The 22,674-nt window shown below is 39.4% G+C and overlaps 2 protein-coding genes across 2 annotated transcripts in view; one reads left to right on the top strand and one right to left on the bottom strand.

Annotated features, from left to right (window-relative positions):
* The window catches only part of KCNIP1 (potassium voltage-gated channel interacting protein 1), a 434,928-nt gene that overhangs the window by 23,893 nt on the left and 388,361 nt on the right, over positions 1–22,674 (top strand). The window lies entirely within an intron of this gene.
* KCNMB1 (potassium calcium-activated channel subfamily M regulatory beta subunit 1) lies at positions 6,227–18,972 on the bottom strand. The gene is made up of 4 exons (XM_009937479.2): positions 18,812–18,972; positions 12,720–12,889; positions 11,002–11,197; positions 6,227–8,954 (listed from the first exon to the last, which is right to left on the bottom strand). Exons 2-4 carry the CDS (start codon positions 12,854–12,856, stop codon positions 8,685–8,687), a joined length of 603 nt encoding a protein of 200 aa, XP_009935781.1. The 5' UTR covers positions 12,857–12,889; positions 18,812–18,972; the 3' UTR covers positions 6,227–8,684.

The following is a 22,674-nucleotide window of genomic DNA, read 5'->3' as shown; positions in this document are numbered from 1 at the left end:
TTTAGGGGGTGTTTAGAGTGGTTTTTCCTTGTTATTTGTTTTTGTGTTTGTTTTGGTGTTGTTTTTTCCCCTAAACTCTGCCACTTCCAGCAGAGTAAATATCTTGTTCTGTTTTCGAGCTGTTCTTGTTCTGTTGCAAATTTGCTTCTAGATAGTGTTGTGATATAGCCTGCCAGGGGTAGGACTTTGGAGAAAGCACGGCTGCTTTGCAGTAGCAGCTTAGATGGACACCAGTTTTGCTTGTATTTTCAGCTACTAGGGAGGCAGACACAGACTGCTAAATGCTATTTGTCTCCTGTATGGAATTGTTTCAACCGCAGTGAGACACGGGCGAATGGTGGCGTGGCATTAATTGTGTGTCTTTTAGTCACTGAGCTCTTGAAGCTGGAAAAAGTGTTTATTAATTCTTACAGCTGAGATTTGTACCTGCATTTTTGGCAGCCAGATAAATTCTTAGTTTCTGAATTCATCTTTCTGCTTACTTTGATCAGGTGTCAGTATTTGCTTTTGAAGTGGAATTAGGTTGAGTTGAGCAGACTGGGGTAACAGAATTACACTTTATCTGTTGTTTCTTCTTGTTCTGAATTCATTTTTGTCCTCTGAGAAATAATTTTTCTGATCTTTATAGTCATAAGTATATTCCTGTATACTTCTATGATTTGTGATCATGAAGTGTCATCAGTTTGAGTCTTTAAATTTCATTCTTTTTTTTATATTACCTTCCTGTAGAATCTTGATATTTTAAAGCTGTATAAAATACTTGCTCTCAACACCATCTGAGAGACTTTAAATGTCAGCTGAATGGGTGATTTGCTGCATTTCCATGTATATAAATTCTGTGCAAACATGAACCTAAACAGTGCTGATTTTCAGAATGTAAAACAATGGAACAAGCAAGTTGTTAATCTTGTTCCAAAACAGCTACTGTAGGTTTTATTCATAACTTCTAAAAGAATCCTGCTTTCCAGTGAAGAACCAGCTGGGCATTAGACTTCCTGTATTGATCCATTCATTGAACTTTTAAAGTGGCTGTGACAGAAAAACCCAGCTTGCTTTAAACTCTCTTAAATTCTCTGTTGCCACAACGCATATACCAATAGTGGAGGCTTTTTTTGGTCAATTGAAGTTTTTTGTTGTAAGGCTCTTCTGTCTCTTATTTGCATTTTGGGCTCCTTCATTCTGACACGTGCAGTACTTTTTTTCATCCATGAGAAGGCACATTTCTGAGACTGGAGTGTATTGGTGAAGGTGTTAGATGACCTCTGCTGTCAGGACTATTGTTCTTGTATTTCTCTCAAAGATTTCCAGAACTTCCACAGTGTACGTGCAGTCTTTAGTCCAGGTGGAATATTCTGGTGATTTGAAAGCAATTGGCTTTTAGGCAGTGTTGTGTAGAGAATGTTTGGAAAAACATCCAACAAAAAAAAAACCAGTTTTGTCATGCAGGTGTTGTATGGTTGCTGACATTAAATGCATTTTATCTATTTTTCAGTACTAGCGGAAATAATTAGGATTATTTAATAGCTTCAAGCAAACTTGATAACAGTCGTTCTGAAACAAATTCATAATGTTTTGGCATTTCAGCACAGTCCATAACTCAAACATGTCACTAAGTCAACACTAATACACTTACACTGTAGTAATATCTGCTGGTGAAGCATCTGCTTTTTATCCTCTTACATTAAGCCTCATTTATGAGACAAATAGTGTGATATTATTCCAACAGTTTATTGACTCCATTGCCTTAAATCCTTTTCTTGGCTTTGGTCTGCCTCACCAGTTCAGTGTAATCTGTGTCTCTCTCTATAATGTGTCTTCTATTTGCAGGTTTCTCTATTGCTATTTATGTAGTGCATATTTAAATGCCCTGGAAAAACAACTGATGTTTCAGCTATTAGAAAGACCAAATAGTTTTGCAGTTCTCTGAACCCAATTTACTGTGTGACTTCTGGGAGGTAGATGTGACAAAGACTGGGATCTGATCATCTGTATTCAATGCCTTCTTGACCTGTGGCAAAAATGAAGTGTCACTCAGCAGCCCTGGCCTGAAGCTGCTGCTAAGTCAGTCAGCTACAATTCAATTAAATACTTGATGCTTCTGCTGAAGTCAGTAGTAACAGTACAGTTTACACTGATATTTCTCATCACTGTGCTGTAGAAGGCATGGCTTTTCCTGAGCTGATGCCTCAGAACGCTGCAGACTGAGCCACAGCAAGGAGCAGCTTATGTACATGGCTCGCATCTGAGCCAAAAACTCACTTCACTTTCCTCATCTCCAGTGGCAGACCCAATCTTCTAATATACATTGCTACGCTATACCAAAGGCAAGAGGTCCCATGCATAAAGCACAGACAGTAGGGCACAGTTAAAGAACTGTATTCATTAAGAAAATGCCCAAGTGCCCCCTAGGGTAGCAATTTTGGGGGGAATAAAGCTACCTTGTATAGATCAGTTCCTAAGCTTGCACTAAGCGTGTACTTGAAGGATGTTGGCAGCATGTTCCACTCCTCTGGAAAAGACTCCTGAGTGCGGCACTTAAAACTTTATGGAACAGAAGCTGCCAGGAACCATTACAGTTGGTTGGGCAATTTTGTCTTGTTCTCAGGCCAGCTAATCTGCCTCAAAGTACAATGCAAAAATATTGGGAAGTTGAGAATGTTGTGCGGATGCAGGCAGGGCATGGCAGCCAAGACGACTTGATTCTTCCAATGTAAATTATTTGCTTGTATTGAGTTCTTTGGGCAAGAGTCGAATAACAGATAGTGCTTTGACCCGACCATGAAGAACCCCAAATGATCTTTTTGATGTGTGGGAATGTACTTGAATTTGCTTCATGTGTTGAATCTCCACATTAACGTGCTACTTCTGAAAAGTAAATGGTACGTTATTCAAGTTCAGGTAATATGATTGATTGTACCATATTTTAACACCTTTAAAAGTTCTATTCATTTGTGCTATTTCATTGCTTTACTGAAAGCAGTTGAGAAGGCAATGAATTATTTCCTGTCCACTAGTGAGGCATGAAGAAGCATTTCAGTGACTATAGAGGGGAACATCAGTAGCTATAAAAGGAACAAAGGAGACTTTTCAAATTTTTATCTGTGGAAAGGCCGATTAAAACTTTTATGAGCTGTGTAAAAGCTTATATTAATGTGTTTCTTTATGCAGTTGCCTCAGTTCTGTGTTCTGAATTAACTGCTTGATACAGAATTTCTCATACAAGTTTCATTTCTGTTCTCACAGTCCATCTGATAAACGTGCATGTGTAGAAGACTTAAAAAACTGAAACCAACACCCACTCCCAAAACAACCATGCAAGTATTCCTTTAAAGGCCTAGCTATTCTTTCATGTCAAGTCCGAGGAAAAAAGTTTGATGCGATAAGGTCAGAGCTGGAGAAAGAGGAATCTTGATCAGCTGTTGCTGTGGTCTCTGTGTCAGCAGTGAATCACCTCAGTTCTCTCACCTTTAGGAGTTCAAGTCTCCCTTGGTTAGCCAGACAACTAGGTTTTGCAGTTGTAACTCCCCGGTCCAGTCATTGGCAGATACGAAGAAAAGGTTGTTAGTTTCCCTACTCTTGGTATTAGCATTGGGATCATAGGAAAAAACAACAGTATGTTTAAGTAAAGGCAGCAAACGTTTACTCACACAACAGTACCTCTACGTAGCAAGTTTAATTTATTCTTTAAAATAAAAAGTGCGGTAAGGGCAAAAACTGTGGTGCCAAAACTCTAGACAGGCCAGATAGTTTATTTACTCACATTGCTTTTCTGTTTCATCCTAGCTGGGACTTTATAGGCTGCAGTAGGGACAGTCTTCAGATGACTCTGGGTATAAGCGATTCAGCCATGGTTGTGGGGCTTTCCTCCCCGAAAATCAGAGGGTATTTCAACTTTGAGGTCTGTCCAATCATCATCTTTCTGTCAGTTTACATAGCATAAGAATAATTAATTGGAGGCATTTGTTCATTACAACTATTTCATGAGCCAAGAGGTGGGAATTATTTTCTGTAGACTAGGCTTAAAGTCCAGTCTGATGGTTTCAGGCTGCTGAGGCTGACAGCCCTATTGACTTAGGGGTCACATGATTACCAAGAGTAGTGTCCGAAAGGAAGTCAAGAATTCTTTCTTCTTTTACTTTACAAATAAGCATGCCCAATGTTTTGAAATGCTCCAGCAGAGTGAAAATTATGCAGTGCTTTAGTGAAATATAAACCAATAGGTGCATGAAACAGGATTCTTTTGCTCAACCTCTATCTTTGAGCTTTTTTTGGAGACACCTCTTTAATACATTGCACTGTCTCATCAGACTTCAAAACATATGAATGAAATTATTTAAAGACTGTTCAAAGAGTTTATAACAGAATGACCTTGAGTTTGATTGGACTGAACAGCCTATATTTACTTCATTCAAGTTGTGTTTTTCCAAGTGTGAGACTAACATTTCACTGAAGAGATGGAGCCTTACAAACAACTCTCTCGCCTGCTCCCATCTCTAATATTAATCTTGTGTTATCTTTTGGCTAAAGTTGAAATATTTTCAGGTGCACTCCTTAGTTGCTCTGGGTGCTGAATGCAGAATAACTTTGTTCAGCATGCTAAGACTTTCTCAAAATTTGCCTGGAATTATAAGATGTAAGAAGTAGAAAGTACATCTTTAAAAAGTTGGATTTCCTAAATACGCATTACTGTAATTGCCTTATCTAGCAAAGATAACACTGGCTTTTTGGATTTATTTTAGATAGAGGTATGTGATCAAAGAGAAAAGGGAACATACCTGTGCTAGTTTGGATATGGCAGCGTGTGAGTGTTCGTACCCATATGACAGCTTAATTTCGGTGCAAATGTCATATAACGCTTCTAGGGAAAGAAGTGCAGGGTGTAATGAGACTACTTCTATTTATTTAAGGCACGTATAGATATTTTTAGGAAGCTTTGAAAGAACAACTTGTCAGTCCTTCAGCTTTGACAGGATTTTTTTTTTCCATTGCTGTTTCTTCTAGTGGAGCATAATAATAAATAGACCCTTTCTTTAATCTGTATTTCACTGACTATTTTATGTGGAAGTTGAGTATAGCCACCTCTATCTGATCTTTGCTGCCTTTTTCCTTTCTGTTAATGCTCTTTAGAGTGTGGAGAATTAGGGTCAACAAGGAGAAAAACATCTAATATTGCAACTCCCCAATACAACTTATATTTATCAAAGCTGACACTTAAGTCTTATAGCAGCACAGTAAAAGAAACCTTGCTTCAGGAGAACTGAACAGCAACAACAAACCCCCCTACAAGCATTTTTAGTATGTTTACTGTTTTACTGTTTACAAATACTTCGGGGGGGGGTGGGAAGAGCAGTTCTGCAGATCCTCTGATGTTCGCCTTATGCCCTTGAGCTTCTGAGGAACATCTGAGATGATTCCCCATTTCACCTTAGGACTGAGAACAGCTATGTACTTATAGACCAAGTTTGTTTCTTGAATGGGGTTTGTATGGCTGGCCTGCACCCTGTGTGCCAGCCACCAGCACTTTTCATTGTCAACAAAGGATACCTGCCTCCAATACTTATATTTTTTTTTTTTCCTGTTTTGAAGTATTTTCTGACTTCAGCTCAGTTTGTGTATTTGACAAACAAACAAAAAAAAAACAACAAAAAACTTAGAACGAAGTACCAGTTACTCACCTAGAAGGTATTTGGTTGTCAAGTGTAGTGGGTTCATGCAGTGAGTGAGGAATCTCTGGGGACCAGAGTCTTTGTGTTAACTGCCCTGTTGCTACTTTGAGGATGAGGTGATACAAATAGCACCAGTCAGCAGGACACTTAAATCAAAATCGTCAGCCGTAGCCAGAAGGTACCTGCTATGTTTATGTACATTAAGAACATGCTGGTGTCTCACAGATGGTGTCTTAACAAATCCATGCCCCACAGGTTCCTCTTAAGCTGCCATTATTGCTGCCTCCTCAAAGATGAAGAAAGGTGATCTTATGAAAAGCTGAATCTATCTTATCCAGAAAAATAGCTTCCCAGTTGTGGGATAAGCTTCATGTTACAACCTTTTACAACCTTTTGCAGTCGGGGAGGGGTGGGGGGGGAATAGCCTGGGAGAAATTCTAGTTCCCTCAGAAATAGTGCTGGAGTTCTTGTTCTTTTCCATCTGCCAACAGTAGAATCACTACTTCCAAGCTTTATTTGGCATCAAGAAGAAAAACTACTCTTGAGAGTCTGTGCCGAGTGCTTGAAAAATAGGACTTTTAATAGTTTCAGCAAAACAATATTATTCATATAGACATGTAAAGGGCCTACATAACTGACGTATTCATCAGGGTCTGAAATTTATCCCCTTTTTTCATGTGTTCCTTGCATGTTCCCGTCAACTCAAGCACTATTACTGTGCCTGAGTCTAAGCATCAGTGCTGGTAAAAGCTATGTGTAGTCAAATATGACTTTAATCTCTAGCTACTTGTACTGTCACTTCTCTTTCCTGGCAGGAGTTGTAACATTGTAATATATATCTGTATCATCTACTCCACCTTGAGAATGCGAGTTGTGTACATCTGTCACTGCAGTGGTCACTGCTTGTATTGAAGCACTTCTTATAGGAAGTGTTTTGCTGGATCTCAGAAAAATAGTGGTTTATTTATCAGATGTATTGTAGACTTGATGGTATAATCCAATAATATATATATAAAAAAAATAAAACAGCAAAAACCCCCAAAGGCTACATAGCTTCTTTGTGTGCTGTTGTAAGAAGCATAGAGAGTGTTATTAAAACTCATTTCTCTGGTGAATTACAACTTCTGTAGATGGAAAACAATAGAAAAATGTTTACAAAATCTTAAGAGTAATTCAGCAACCTGGCACACTCAGTTTCAACTTTAAGAGAAAGTGTGAAGGGGAAAGAATATTAATGACTTTAAACTTTCTCAGGACTGTAGAAAATAATCAGCACTGTATACATGGGCAAAGCATTATTTTAAAAAAAGAACAGACTTCTGTGGTGCCTATACATTTTGTTTGTATATTTTCTACATTAGAATATTTGGCTTTTTGCATTTAAATCCCCTGTTTCATTTGGGCAGAAGAGGAAGCTGAGTTTGGTGACAGTCCCCAAAAATACAGCATCCTAATTTATGTGTGTTTTTTTCCCCTGCACCACCTGTTTTCACTTGGAATATCTCCTGCCCAGATAAGAAATGCTATTATATTGGAGAACAAAACTTGTGTAAAACTTTGAAAGAACCTCTCTGTCTATTTATAGCTAGCTTACTCGCCTCCTTTGGTACCAGTACAGTGCATTAGCTTCAACAGGTGTCAGGCTGTATGTTTAATAAGTGTTGCTGATGTTAATAACTGCTATTTTGTGCTAATCTCGTCTAATTTTGATTTGCTGATCATGATGAAAAGCAAATTCTGACACGGTTTCATTAGTAATGTTGGAAAATGCATGTAATGGTTTAACATTTTAGCCTTCCTCTTTTCTACAATAAACAATAGAGAACTGTACCACATTAATGAGAATAAGTTTCCACTGCAGTTTAATGAATTCAGATTTGTATCTAAGCCCTGAAGTTTTCCTGTGAATGATAGCTGCTAAGTGGTTCATCAGCTGGGTGATGAAAGAGCTTGTACTAGTTGTGTCCGAAGTTCCAGTCAAATATAGCATGCAAGAAGTATCTTATGTTCCTCCTGTGTCCAGTAGCGATTTGAAAATTAGCTGAAACGGAGTTATTTTCAGAGAACAGATAATGTGTCCATACATGCATCAGAGCATTCCTAAGAGTCTTGGCACTAGAAACAAATATGTCTGTTGTAAAATATCTTTGTGCTAAGCATGCAAACCGCTGTGGTTACGTTAGATTTCTGTATTTAGTCAGACATGTTTATTTTCTAATATATGACCATATTCTTTATATCGTGACTTCCTTTCCTTAACAGTTTTATAATACATGCAAATGGCAGGCAGGCAGCCTTCCTTGAGTGGTACACTTGTTTCAAAGTAAAGTAAAGTTAAGTTTTGAGTGAAATACAAAAACTTACTTCTGTTATAACCTGCTTTGCAATACCCTACACTTTATGTGTATATTTCATCATATACAATGGGTGCTAGACGTTTAGAGTGCAGACTTTGTAATGTCTGTGTGTGAATATTTTGTTTTCAGGTGCTTTTCCCCCTCCCCTTTCCCAAAAGCAGAAATCCATGATAACCAATATCTCTTTGGACCAGAACAAAACTTCTTTTCTCAACAGACAGGAGGAGTATCCCATGAATATATAACTGTACCAGTAATGAAGTACATAAAGGATGTGTCTGCCAGAAATTATGCGTATGGATCCGACACCAATTGGGGTCAACCAGACAGAAAATTAGGACCCTGTCTAAAACGTGGAACAGGAGTTCAGTAGTGAACTTGGATTGTAGCTCTGTAAAGGAACTGTACCTCAGAAAACCCAAGGAAATTATAGTAGCTCAGTCTGTGCTCTTACGAGGTATTTGCAGGCATTCGTAGCAATCAGTTTTATTTTTCGTACACATGTAGTGGATTGCCATCCATAGTGGGTGCCATTCAGTTTTCTGAAATGCCTGCCCTTGGATTGACACCTGGTATACTAAAAGTCACAAAATGCAGATAAAGACAGGCAGAACAAACGCACTTTAATATCTTGCAACAACTTATGCGAGATATTGATTTTCTACTGCCAAGCAGAAAGAATGGAAAAATACTGACTGATTTTCACCAGAACGATAATGAGACATCCACCAGTAAACATGAGCGTGGGCCAAAGGAAAGCAAAGAGGAGGCCTTTTGGGGGGTAAAGTCTGGTTAAAATGACGTTGGTCTGCGTTCCTCCTGGGTCATAGTAGCATGGAAAAGTCTGGTATTTTTTGAAATTGCTTGCAATTTTTTCTATTCGTGCTTTAACTTCTTGAGAGTTCTCCGACTTGCCTGGGACGTACGAGCACTGGAATAGAAATCAAGGTGATTCGTTGTAACGGACACTCTAATGCAGGGTTTGTAGCTGAGTTAAATTGAGTAAAACAAACATGCTAGTACTGACAAAATCCTATGTGATTTGGCTAGCATCCCTGGAGATAATCTTGGTTTCCTTATGACCATAACCCATTTGACGTGCTTCCTTGTTTCTGACAGCATGTCTATGCCCCCAGTCTGCAGATTTACTGGTTGGAGTAATGTTGTTGGAAACCAATAATACATGTGTGTTTGAAATAAACCTGCAGTCTTTGATCATGTCACTTTATTATTACAGTGCCAAGCTCAGATTCCTCACAGAGCTTCAAGGTACCAGCCACAGCAGGAATGTGTTGGTTGTGCAGAGACTCACAGCTGGCTTGTCAGTCTGCAGGAAAACGAAGTTGCTTCATTGTGCACCTCTAGTTGTAACGCAGAAACAAGTAAAAGGAAAGCGTGGCTGCTGGAGACTGCCTACTCGTCCTCGTAACACGGAACTATTTTGGGCCACAGTAATAATGCAAAGTTATTTAGTCTCCAGTGGAAATGCAACTAGATTTTGAAGCATAGTCTTTTTTTTTTTTTTTGGTGTTTGTTCATAAGTTTCTTTTCTGCAATATTATTTTGCACACATAATAATGCTTAGGTGTCTTAAGTTGGAAACTGGCCAAAGCTGAAAGGGGACGGTTCCTAACCTGCAGACTTGTGCTTGCAGTAATGCAAACAGTAGTTGGGAAATCAGCAAATCGCTGCCTCTTGCAGTGAACAAGACTCTTGTTTCAATCTACAGTGGGCAGTTTCTGCTTTGCCTCTCCACTCTATGTAGCTTTCCCTGAGACAGTTACTATAAAGATAGATGCTAGCTAGCAAAATTCACTTCAGCTTAAGTGTTTTATGCTGTCAGGTTTGTACTGTGTGAAACTCTAATCTATAGAATTTTGTGAAGAAGATGAGTAGTTGTAGTCTGAGCATGTTTGTTTTGGGTTCTGAAAGTGCTTCAGTCTTGGACATCCAAGATCTGAATTTCACTTTGTCCCCTTTAGAGAGTGTTGAGCTGGAATAAGGCCTCCAAAATATTCGTGGTTTTAGAACTGAGCTGAACCTGACCTTGCTTGGGACAGTGCACGTGTAGGAACACTTCTGGTTGTGGGGGAGCAAGCCTGAAAATGTTGAGCTCTTTGCTGATTCCCAAGCAGAAACAAAAGGCTAACACCCTACTTTTTCCCCATCCCCAATCTTTCCCACCCCTCAAAAGCCCAATGAATACTGTGCACCCATGTTTCCATCCCGCCAACGGTCTGTACTCTTCCTCTGGGGAAGAGATCCCTCAAACGCCTGACCAAGGTTCCTCTACTGCAACACCCAGAGTCTCTGCATTACACAGGCGCTTCCTACACTGCCACTGCCTGCCCCTGGAGTCCAGGTTTCTGCTGCCATGCTGGCCGGAAACAGTTGCAGACCAAACCAAAGACAAATGAGTTTTCTGGGTGATTATCTTCCATAATTACAGACTTGTTTCTGCTTTCTGTCTGAAACATGCATTATGTTCACAATAGTAACCTCACTTCCCCTTCCTCTTTCTCTGCTTTCTTTATTCCCTGCTCCATATCATACACCCAAAATGGAAGTAACACTGGGATTTATGCTCTTAAAACAATTTTTAACTTCAGGTCTCTACTGTCATAATTCAATGAGCAGCTGAGCAAACCACAGCTTAAAAACTATTTCTTACCATTATTCTTCAACTTGAAGACTTACGTATTTTTAAATGTTCAGAAATATTAAATATTCATGTTTAGTTGGTGTAGTTGCTAAACAAGTATGAACATAAAGTTTGATGTAATGTTTAAAACAAAATCCCAAATTGTGTAATTTCTGGAATGTTGTTTGAATGCCTTCATCTAAGCACAGACATTAACATGTAAAAGAGGAACAACTCCTACTCCTACTCTGCTGCTTGCTTTAAAAACAATCACCGCTTCTCCTCAAAGGTGTTAGATAGCTGCAGAGAGAGATTATTCAATCTGTGTTGTAAGTACCTTAGGATTTCTTTCCAGTGTATCTTCAGTCTGATACAGCATAACCTCTTGTCCTGAGGCTGTCAGATTAACCCACACCTGTAGACAGGGATAAGGAAAGATGTCCTCATCCTCTGAGCCTTTGTTGTTTGGGTCGAGAACTTTGTCCTGGATGTTAGCTTTGAGTACCTTGCACACAGTTTCTGCTGTCCAAACACTACAAAAAAACAAAACAAAAAATATTGCTTTTAAATGCATTAGCAGCATCTGTTAGGAGTCGCATGCTGGAGGTGCATCTGTGTGTGCTGGCTGTGAGCAGTGGCACGGGTAGGGTTCACAGCTGCTCAACCCTGGTGCAGTCCACTTTGCCCACCCCAAATTGGTGGTTGTGCCTGGCAAAGGGCTGCCATAAGGAAAGCGATGCAGGAAAACATTTGTTGTTTGCAACGTGTTCTGTGATTTGAAGTTGGGTTCTAACCCAATTTGAAATCAGCTTCAATTGTTATTCAAGAAAGTAAAGTTGTGATGGATTTTGTTGTTTGGTAGTAAATATTTGGAAGTGCAGTACACTGGTAAAGCTTGACCTTATTATTTGATATCTGGCTGAGCATAGTGGAGCTTTTCATCTTTCAGAAATATTTTTATTATATTCACTTAATAATTGTCAGAACTCCTCAGTTCCGATGTTTCCCTCCTCTCTCCTTTTCTTTATTACATGGATGTTTTGCTTGAGTATGATTTTATGTGGCAAAAGTTTCTTGTTTTGTTGGTTTATTTTTTGCTGTTACTTATCCCTTTTTCTCAAAAGTTACTCCTTCATTAACTGATACCACAGTAAGCTTTTGCTTATGGCAATACACTTTGGTGGCAAAAAAAAAAGAAATAATGCCACTCCCGTTGTTAAGAAACTAATCTTTTTACAGTAAGTATGTTTTGTAATGCAATAAGGAGGCTGGAAAATACATAAAAGTAAATGAGTCTGTTTTAAAGATACTGGTTTTCAAACATTTTTGACCTTAAAGGTGCACTTAGCAAGAAAAATGAAGTGGATGTACTTGCTTTTTCCACCAAAATTTTCACGCATGAAAAACTGAGCTGCATTCTTTGTCTTGTTTCTTCGGTTTTGTGCAAATTGGTTTTGTGCATGGAGGCAGAACTTGCAAAATGAAATAAAAATGTGGGTAATAGTAACTTCTTCAGCATTCGTTGTATTCTGCAACATTTGCTGTGGTCGGCTGGGCTGTTGAAGCTGCTAGCTTCTCATGATAGTTGATTTGGAGGCAAAATACAGATTGTTAATCAAACAATTTTACTGTGACTTCTGTTGCTCAAGTGTTTATATTTTTATTAAAAACAACACACCCTCCTGCATATGGAGAAGCTTTTTCTTTTTATTATTTATGCGAGACTTAGCTTTCCATTATCAAGCTTTGATAAGCATGGTTGTTTTTATTTTACGTGTTTTCATAGTAAATGTTATGTTTTAGTTAATTCTCATTCTAGCCCTGAACGCAATAATTCCCTCTTTCTTGTGCTCACCTGTAAATGCCTGATGACTTCTTGGCTCACTTTTTTCTTTCTTCTTTCTTCTGTCTTCAATTCTTATGAGCTTTTGAAGAATATATTTTTTATTTGTTGTGCAAGGTACTAGCATATTTTGGCACTGTTTTAATGATTGTATTTGATGCTGATAGGAAAAAGAAATAGCATTTTGCTCATAGAGAAGTGACTGTTTTTACCTTTTAGTGTAGAACGGCACAATGGTGATCCCAATAAAAAAATATATCATCATGGAGCACGCAACCATTCCCAGTCCCAGGCAAAGGGCTCTTGTCTCCCCTCGCTTCTGTGCAGTCACCAACTTTTTTCCCAACATGATTTAGAGTTGTGAAATCTGAACAATGTCTTTCTGGTATAAAATAAAATACAGAGAGGAGAGGGAAACATGACTAGGATTGCCTACAGGTATGGTAGTTGTGTAACAAGTTTCTGAAATACAATGTATCCCATGGAGGAACACTCCCATTTTTGCAAAAAACAGAATTTCAAAAAATAAAAGTTACTGTGTTTCTTGTTATCAGTATATCAGTAGGCTTCTTTTTTACTTTCTGATATTTCCCACATAGTACTTTAAAAACCAAGGGGAGGGTGGGGGGGTGGATAGGAGATGGGGGTAGGAAAACCTGATTACTTTTTGGGAGAGTTCTGTTAACAGCCCAATTGTCCTCAGCCTTAATTCAGTCTATTTTTATGTTTATGCTTCTCTGAAGTAAGAGATAGTGTTGTGTATTGGTAAAGGGTGCATGAAGGGCAAATCTTCCTACAGTAGGAATCCTTTTTACATTGTGCCTTTTCTTCTGGATTAGTCCAAAATGTGGTTGACTTTTGAAATAAGAGATGAAGTAATTTAAAATTTAATATTTGAGATGCCCGGTTCTGACTTCTGCATGTTCGTTGTTTGGCCCTGCCCATGTGGGGTGCTCTAAACCTGATGTCCGACCAAACAGAGGAGAAAAGCTGGGTTTTCTAGGCAAAAGTAGTAGGATGCCACCAAACACAACTGAACAGGATTAGAAAACACAGCAGTTCAAACTGCTATCATTTCAGCACAAGCACAGGGTCAGGACTGCTGCTGGCACTAGTGGGAGAACACAGACCGTGAAGTGCTGGTGTTGGTGTGACACCGGGGGAACTCTCGGGCAAAGCTGCCTGAACCTGAGCTCACGAGTGACTGCCATTTCCTTCCCCACTCCCTTGTCAAACAGCATTTTAAATTATCTTGCTAATTCCTGGATAATCTGAAAATAATTGCTGTGAAAGCCCTATGCCATTAAATCAGCATGACTGCTGTATAGGATTAATATATGAGCCATAACAGCCACTGAGAGTTCAACCCATCACCAGTACCTATGGCACTGACAGCCGTAACTGAGGCTTTGTGGGGTTTTGTTTTTTCACGAAAACATGGTGCAAGCCATAGTTATGCCAAATGATGAGACTGGCAAGATTTGTGTGGAGGTTTTGGGGAGAAGAAAGGAAAGCAGAGCTGAAGGAGAAAGGGAAAATATGTTCTGTACATGCTGAAACGGGTTCCAGTCCTGTTCTCATGTGCAAGACAGCAGTGCACAGCATCATGCAGTAGCTGGTGCATTTTCAGGATTTCAGCTTCGGGCGTGTGCAACTGCTTCGTGTTTATCCTTACTGGCTGGCCTTCAGGCCAGTGTGGTGCCTGCCTAAATCCACCTGTGTTCAGCTAAGCAATGGAGCAAATACCAAGGTTTAAGTTCAGATACAGTACAAGACGGGTACAAGCCAAAGTTAGCAAATAGGGTCTTCAGGTTTGCCATTAGTAGATGGTCTTGAGCTGGCCCAGGCTGGCATAGCTGTGGCATTACTGCAGATGGGGGACAACACCCAGTTTGGTGAAAGGTGAAATAAAGACACCATCAGCTCTCAAAAGAAAGAAGGTGAATATAATCTGAATGTTGCTTTCTTTCCTATTAGTTTTGCTTTTCACTGGTAAAAGTGCCTGCCTTTGACTGTTTCATCGTCAAAGGAAAAAAGTATTTGAACATTGCAATGCTACTATTTTTAGACTATTATAACACCTGAATGTCATTATTAACAACACTAAAAATATAGAAGACTATGGACAGTAAAACAGCTTTGGTCATTTAGCATAACTCAGTTTAGTTACAGAATGTTTTAAGTATGTATTTTGAAGTTGCTAGTACATCATATCAAAATGAAAGGCCATTTTGAGGTGTTCCTAGGAAAAAAAGGAGTTGTGGAATACTGAATTTTGTCCAGTCCCATATTTAATTCTACTTTAAATAAAACATCAATACCCAATGTGAAGTTTGTCTACAGCATTGAGGGGAATTGTTTTTCTGGTGATCATGTATAATTCAGTGGCATTGTAAGAAGCATCTTAAGTTGGAAATTGCCATAGGATGAACCTTACCTGCCTACTGGAATTTGAGTTTAATACACAATGTGAGCCAATGCTCTTAAATAAGGCTGTATTGTGTTTTTCTTTGTCTATGGGGCTATATATAGAATATGTGGCATCAAGCACTGTCAGCGTGCTCATGCTGTCCCTCCATACTTGTGTGTAACCACACACAGAGGCACGGGCACCCCGCAAGGAAACTTGGGTACCTGTTGGTAGTGACTGTCCCTTGGAAACCTGTCGTTTCTTTCAGTTCTGTGGGAGAAAAGTGGAACCAACGTTTTCAAAAAACAAAGAATTCCAAAATATTTAAAATATTGCAACACTGTACAACACAACACCTTAAGACCAATTGATATTAAACTGACTCTCCTTTACCTACTCTGCAGCTTGGCCAGAGGGGAAAATGGAATAAAAGAGCATCATTGGTCCTGGAGCACGGGCACTTTACACTGTGTGGTACCTGAATGGCAGTTCCTTATGACTCAGTGGGAAGCTAATGATAGACAAGTGAAAACCTGTGTTGTTAGCAAGAAATTCTTACATACAGTAACAACTATTAATCTTTAATTAATTCTGTGGGAAAATGAAAATGTGAACTGTTGGTACTGCCACCATGACTTATGGAGAACTTTAGTGGCCTAGTGCTGTTAATATCTTGAGTTTTAGATGAACCACAATGTTTACCTGGCTGTCCAAGTTATGCTGAGAAATAGTGGAGTAATCAGACCCCCTGGTTACACGGAAAACAAGAACTGTGGGATGATTAACCAAAGAATTAACGAGAAATGCAATTGCCCCATCAGTCTGCTTGAATGTCAGCCCCACACGCAGCAGAAGTACCAGTAAGCTGATCCTTCCTTATCACCTTTAACTGCCAGACTACCTCTTTAAGACACTTAAGAAATTTGTATGTGTAAATTGGAAATTTTCATAAGTGGCCAAGAGATTTTCCCAGCTTTCTGTGCAGCGTTGTTCCCCACCCTCACAGCAGCTGGGCCACCTGACCCTGGTTCTCTGTGTGGGCTGCTGGGTGTTCCTGTTTGCCTCTGCTCTCCCAGTTCAGATGTCTGCTCCGCCCCAAAGAGAATAAGGACATATGAATTATGCAGAGAATGTTAACAAGAATGGTCTAAAAATATCTCACAGAGTGCTTCTGTAAACATTAAATAACCAGCTAGGTCTTCAGGCAGCGTAAATCAGAGGTGTTCACGTCACTGTTGTGTTGCTGCACCAGATCAGATGTAAATGTGATCGCTAAAACTGAAACTTCCTGCTGCTTTTTTTTAATGCTTTACAATTCAGAAGACCAGAAAAACCTGTAACAATATTTCATGCTTGTGCAGAATAATTTCAGAGGAAACCCAGGTCCAGTGAAGGAAACTATGTACATTTTTTTCCTTTGTTGTAAATACTCTTAAGTTCTCGTGCTCAAATTAAAAAAAAAAAAAAAATCCTGCATTTTCTGGCACTCAAGACAAAGGGATGCTGCATGCATAGAGAAAAATGTATTTATTTGGAATTTCCCCATTCTTTAAAAGGTTCAATTTTTTCAGATTAGTTCTTCTCTTCTACTCCTAGATCTGTCAAAGTATATTAGGAGGAATGTTGAAAGAGCTCATATAAGTGCTTTCTCTGACAAAATCATTAAATCTTTGAAAAATGAAGCACTGCAGAGGACTTGGTTGGCCCAGGAAGTCTCTGAGCATATTTAAATTGGAAGATGTTGAAGCATATAATGTGGGTTTTAGTCTAGCCTTCAAGACCAAATCAAAATGCATTTTTTGCACTGAAGATTGTGGGGTGCCTCTGTAATTATTAGGAAAATATAAGCTCCAAATCTTTTCATAACATTCGCTCTCCCTAATCTTCTTCAGTCTAGTTAAATTATACAGTACATTAGCTGTGCAATTTCAATGTATAATCACTTCATTGACAGCTGCTGGTGATAATCCTAGGGATGCCATCTGCTCAGGTTTGGAATAGTCCGCTATTAGTTAGTATTGGTTAGTAGACATGTTTGATACTCAGTGGGAAGCCTCTGCCACCTCCTCTCCCATCTCTTGAGGAGTTTCCAATGCTGTGACCACAGTGAGTTGGAATGGGACCTCTCCCTCTGGCTATTCCAGGCTGCTCTTAACTTGTGTATGGCAGTATTGATAGCACTGATGTGTTTGGCTTGCTTGTAGAAGAAAGGGTGCTAAACCCTTCTCTGAAATTTAAACTGGGAATAAATATTCACAGTGAGCTAGTAATTTTTTTGAGCTGGTTTATCCTACACCATATGGTGAATTTCCAGTGAGCATTTACGTATTGCTTTCAGATGAGCATCAAGTGCTAATACTACATCACACCAAGAAGAGTGATGCAAATCATCCGTGTGTCTAAAGCGATGAGGAGTTTTTAAACAAGCCTGGACCCTTTAGCCTCTACTGCTTCTGCATACAAAATAGCCATTTACTTTCTCCTATCAAGTGCCAACTTAATAGTCATCTGGTTTTATTCTCGAAACACCTTGTACAGACAACATAAAAATTGCTGGCTTTGCGCAAGAGGAGCATAGTATTCATCGCCAGTTTATTGGCCAAGTACTTTGTGTGTGAACCAGAGGACAATCGTAAGCTCTACATCTATAAATAGGAGCCCTGTACCGGTTATGTTACCGTGGCACAGCTGCACAGCTTACGTGTTCACTACTGTCTCTGAGCAGAATTAGTTTGATCACTCACACTTGCCTCCCTGTTTCCATGAGTATCTTAACACTGCTTAGATTCTTCTTGCTTTCTGTTTCAGTCCTGCCCTCATCCCCATCTTCTGCCCCGCCGCCTCCCCACCATACAACAGGCCTGAAGTCAAAACTACATTTGTGATGGTGCTTGCTTCCCCTCTCCCCACCCTCCCTTTCCTACTCCAGTGTTTATAAGCACTTCTTGCTGGTTAACAGGCCTGCCTTTACCGGGAGTGCTGGGACCAGGGAACATCAGTTTTGTTCATTGCAAATTGAAAAGAACCCATTACTTAAAAAGAATTCTGTGCACAGAAGGTGTTATAGAATAAGGTGATGCTGAATCTCAATGGAAATTTGCACAGAAAAGAAGATTCTGCCATGTACTTCTGCAGCTGTCTTGGAAACCTGAAGCAGCAATATTTTGGTTGTGTAACATGATACAACTACATTTATTTTATGAAATATACTGTATCATTTTACTTTATTAATGAACTCTTTACCAGATGTGACACTACAGTGAATTAAAGAAGATAGCTTGGTTGTCTAAAAACCTGTGCAGTTGTTTAAGAGTAATTCTGTTAGCTTTTAAACCTGGTGGTTCCTAAAAAAAAAAAAAAAAAAAAAAAAAGAGGAAAAACTTATTTGCTCATTTCAGCAATTCTGAAATCTTTCTAGAGTGCTTCTTTTGGATTGTGTGCATTACAGGGCTTCACAGAATGAACCATTTTACGAGTATATTTCAGGGAAGCCTGAAAGAGTTCAACTGCCTGGCTCCTCTCGTAACTGAAGCAGAGGTAGATAAGCACAGCCTCTAAAGGAATGCTGAACACCTAAAGCCATGAAACTCAGAAGAGTAAAGGAGTATTTACTATTAAAATGAATAAAAGCTATGATCTCATGTGGGCTGCAGACTGCTAAGATTCTGTTGTTTGTGGAAATATTACCTTTACCTTTGCTGATAGTTATGGAGAATTATCAGATTGCATACAGTTACAACAGAGAGAGAAACTGAACTTTTCTGTAGCATATGGGCTGTCCTTCACAGTGCTACAGGTTTAGAAAGGTTGATGCTTCTGAAAACACTGCAGTTTTCAAAAACCAAAGTTATTGCATGCTCCCAAGGAAAAATGATTCCTTAGAAATATACTTACTGTTTTTGCTGAAAGGCTTCCTTCTCTGACGAAAAATCTTCTCTTACACGACAGACTTGGGGTAGTAGTGGAACTTCTTGCTTACGACGATTTTTATTACTTTTTTTCTTTTTTCTTTTCATGTACTTCTCTGGGTTTACTTTGCTGTGGCTGAACTCCTAACTTTGTTCCCCTATTACGAAGCTTTCTGTAACCATAAATGGTAAGGTATGAAAGAGCACTGTCCTTTTTGAGATTAATTGCTGAAAACCAGGAAGCTACAATACTAAGCCCAACTGCAGCTGAAGAGACTGAGTTTTCTCATGCCCTAGGGCCCCTTTACCACATACCCCATGCGTTTTTCTTAAGCTATGGTCCTACTCCTTTTGTACAGCTTTTTAGTTTAGAAATCTGATAGGTCTTCTGGGTAAGATTTAAGGAACTGACTGCATCAATGGCCAGTGGTACTGAATAATAATTCTTAATACCTAAACAATTAACAGCTGTGTGTGAATGTTGCCACTAGTTTTGGTCAGTTTTTATGCAGTAGATGCTAAAATTTTGACTGTACATCAGAGCCCTATAGACAAGAACAAAGCCATAGATGTATTAGTGTCCAGAATGTTCCTCTAGCTAAAAAGCCAAGTCTGCTTCTGGGACAGATAAACAGATGATTCCTAGCACAGAGCTTCAGAGAAGATATATATATATATATATATATATATATATATATATATTTATTTTTTTTTTTGAGAAAGAGGAAAACTTTTATTGGGAGACTAAAGGAACTGAAAGAAGTTAATCCCGTAAAAGCATTGTTCTGATCATTGTAAACAAGGGTAGCATCCTCCGTCCACCCTGCCTGAGGTATCTAATAATTAGCTGTTTCTCTTCTGGGCTTGATTTTGGTAAAAGATTTGAAGCTGACATGTTCAGAGAGTTCGTGCTGTCTGAAGATAACAGATGAATCTCCCCCCCAGAGGACCTTTTCTATTATTATTGATGCAGAAGAGAGCACACAAAGCTAACTTGGATTTAGATAACTGTCTGTTAGACACTTAAAGCTAAGTAAGATGAAGCCTGCTACTATCATCTAGATTGGAAAGATTTATGATCATTGTCATTTTTTAATATTTGAGAAGTGATGCAGCTAAATTTGAAGAATGACATTTGAAGGTTGGAAAAAGAGCCTTATGAACAAAACTTCTTACCAGCTAAAAGGTGATCTGGTTGGGTGGAGTTTTCTATCATTTTTTTAATACTCAGAAAAGGAGACTTATTCAAAGATGCAGGCTCTGGCTCAAGCAGAATTCATGCTTTTAATGAGGAATTTATTAAAAGTGATTTTTGGGCTGTGGGATTCAGGACTCAAGGTAGAAAACAAAGTAACCCCTGCTGACTGAAATTCATGAATCTCCAACTCTGGCTGTTGCTTCTCTCTGCTCTCCTTAACCCCAATGGTTAATACATACGGATCAATTTTTAACTGCTGCACGAAGGATTTCTACTGCAAAATTAACATCAAACTTGTGGATTCCCCAGGCCAAACAGAGATTACATTTTTGAAGTTCCTCACTGTACTGAAGGAGGTGGTGGCAGAGTGCAGTGCTTTGGCTCAGTTTGAGGTGCACTGGTGATTTATTTGAACAGACAGAAGCTATGCTCCAGGTCTGGTGCTACACGTTACCTTTTTCTTGTTTCTTTTCCTCTCACATACACTGCAGAAGTGCAAGCCCACGGGACCACTGGCTTTCGGAGAGCTAACTCAATAGGGTAACATGGGTATACTAAAGGGAGGTGCTGTGCTGATACCCATTTCTAACTTTGGGGTATTTCGTTGTGCCACTGACCTGTACGGAGGGATGTGTATGCATGAGAGCTGTCTCAATGGCAAGCCGAATATTTGTTGTATTATAAACTGTGATTCTGTTTTACAGTCTAAAATAGCCTCTGTCTTATTAAAATCACATAGAAATTTTTTTTTTTTTTTTTTTTTTTGCAACTTGAGGGTAGGGAGGAAAAAGGAACAATCTGGTGATTGAAATCACCATGCACTTTTACCCTGGTGCTGCTTTTTCTTGCAGGAGCTGCAGTGCTTGCTCCTCCTCCAGACTTGCTCCTGGCTATCACGGTGAGACAACAGGCACGGTTTCTCCCAGCCTTACAGTCACCCAGAGTGAGAGTGTGGGGTCACTGCTGGAAAGGCCGAGTTCTTGGGGGTGCGCTTCGAGTATGGGTGGAAGAACAAATCGAGGTCAGCTGGAGCTAAAGGCAGTAGCCTCTGCTGGTTGATGATCGTTTTGCAAATACTAGTTTTATCTAAGAAAAAAGACTTTGCAAGGGCCTTCCCAAGTTTCACTTGAGGTGCTGTTTTAACGTTTGGTCCCTGACTATAATTGGGGGAAGAAAAAGGGAAGAAAAACAATATCGGAGTAGGCTTTTCTGAACTTCAAACACTCTGTTTAGAATCTGAACAAGTTTCTTTTCAATGTCTGGCTTCCCACTTATTTTATTCCAATGTATTAAACCCTTTGGCTAAAGCCAAAGTAAATTAAATTTTGAGGGATAATGTCCCATGATTCTTTAAAGGATGAGCAATGATTCAACTTGGAAAAAAGTGCCGTGTCTGTAAGTTAGCAAGGTGTCTACACGTATAATTATCAGTCTTCAGAACTGCAAGAAGCTATCAGACAAATTAAAGAAAATGAAGATAAATATTTCTGAGGAGTTATTTTCTCTGTAAGTGCTAGTGGAAGAAAAAACATGGGAGAGAAGTCATGTGGCTTTGAAAGAGAAATTGTGTAAACATTAGCATACATGGATTGTAGCTCTGTTTTGTAAATAAAAATATGAAGGGACTGTAAACATTACAGCAGTGGCAGGGGAAAGGAGTTTCTGGTGTTCATTTCCTGTGCTAGTCTGTAACGGGCACTCACACTGTTGTCCTTTGTGCACCGTCTGTATTGTAGAATGCTTTGTTCCAGCTCCTTTTTGTTTCTGATCAGGCATCACAGGTGTGTGTGAGTTCAGAGGACTCTTAACCTTCCCAAGGTATCGGACTGACTGCTGTGATTCTGAAGGTTCTAGGAAGTTCAAGCGAGTCTGGTTCGAGCCCGTGTGCTACTGAACGGTTTGTTGCCGCCACGTCACATGAAACTCTTTTTGTGTTTGCAGGTGATCTGTTGCGCGTTAGGCTGTCCTATAAAACAGGTGGATCTTGCTGGAAGTCCGAGGCAGATTATGTAAATAGTGACCGCGGGAAAGCAGAAGTAATGTGCATCTACAGACTGTAAACTTTCTTTTGGCTCTAATGTAAAGAGCGATTCAGGAGTTAAAAAGCGGAATGGGGAAGAAAAGTGCGGCATCTTCTAGTTGGTCAGAACTTCTTATTTCATTCTTCTAAGCTGAGCATCCAAAAGGGCTGTTTTCATGTTAGGGCATAAGAAAAACTTAATGGCTGTGAGACAGAGCCAGTTTAATAAGTATTGCTGTTTTATTTCCAGGACTTTGTGGCGCTTCTAAAGAATCGGTGAGCTGTGAAATGAGAACAGTTGTTTGGATCTTCAGAGCACTTCACAAAGTTGTTACGTCCCACCTTCCTAATTGGAACATATTCATGGTGTAGTACATTGTCATTTTTAATGGACATCATAAAAAGAAGCTGTGGCTCTTGAACAAGGAACAGTCACATATTAAAAATGATGCGAGTTAGAAGGAAGAGGATGTCCTGAGTGTTGGCACGGCTAAATCGGGCACAGGCAAACTTTAGGACTCAGCTGCTTACTTTAAGTAACTAACAAACTGTTTGTTGGACTTGCTGAAAACTGACCAGTCTCATGAGGGCTGAGGGAGTCCTCAGAACCTGTCACACAGATATGTAAGCA

The sequence above is a fragment of the Opisthocomus hoazin genome, chromosome 23 (genome assembly GCF_030867145.1).
Source record: "Opisthocomus hoazin isolate bOpiHoa1 chromosome 23, bOpiHoa1.hap1, whole genome shotgun sequence".
Classification (NCBI taxonomy): Eukaryota; Metazoa; Chordata; class Aves; order Opisthocomiformes; family Opisthocomidae; genus Opisthocomus; species Opisthocomus hoazin.
The sequence above is the reverse complement of the archived record's forward strand: the minus strand, read 5'-3'. Positions and strand labels throughout refer to the sequence as shown.

Excerpts from the sequence above, each read along its gene's own strand:
- KCNMB1 (XM_009937479.2), bottom strand. The coding sequence starts at position 12,856 with ATGTTGGGAAAAAAGTTGGTGACTGCACAGAAGCGAGGGGAGACAAGA. Across the intron at positions 11,198-12,719 it reads GTGCCGTTCTACACTAAAAG|TGTTTGGACAGCAGAAACTG; the intron begins GTAAAAACAGTC and ends GTTTTTTTGTAG. Across the intron at positions 8,955-11,001 it reads CACTGGAAAGAAATCCTAAG|TGCTCGTACGTCCCAGGCAA; the intron begins GTACTTACAACA and ends TTTCTATTCCAG.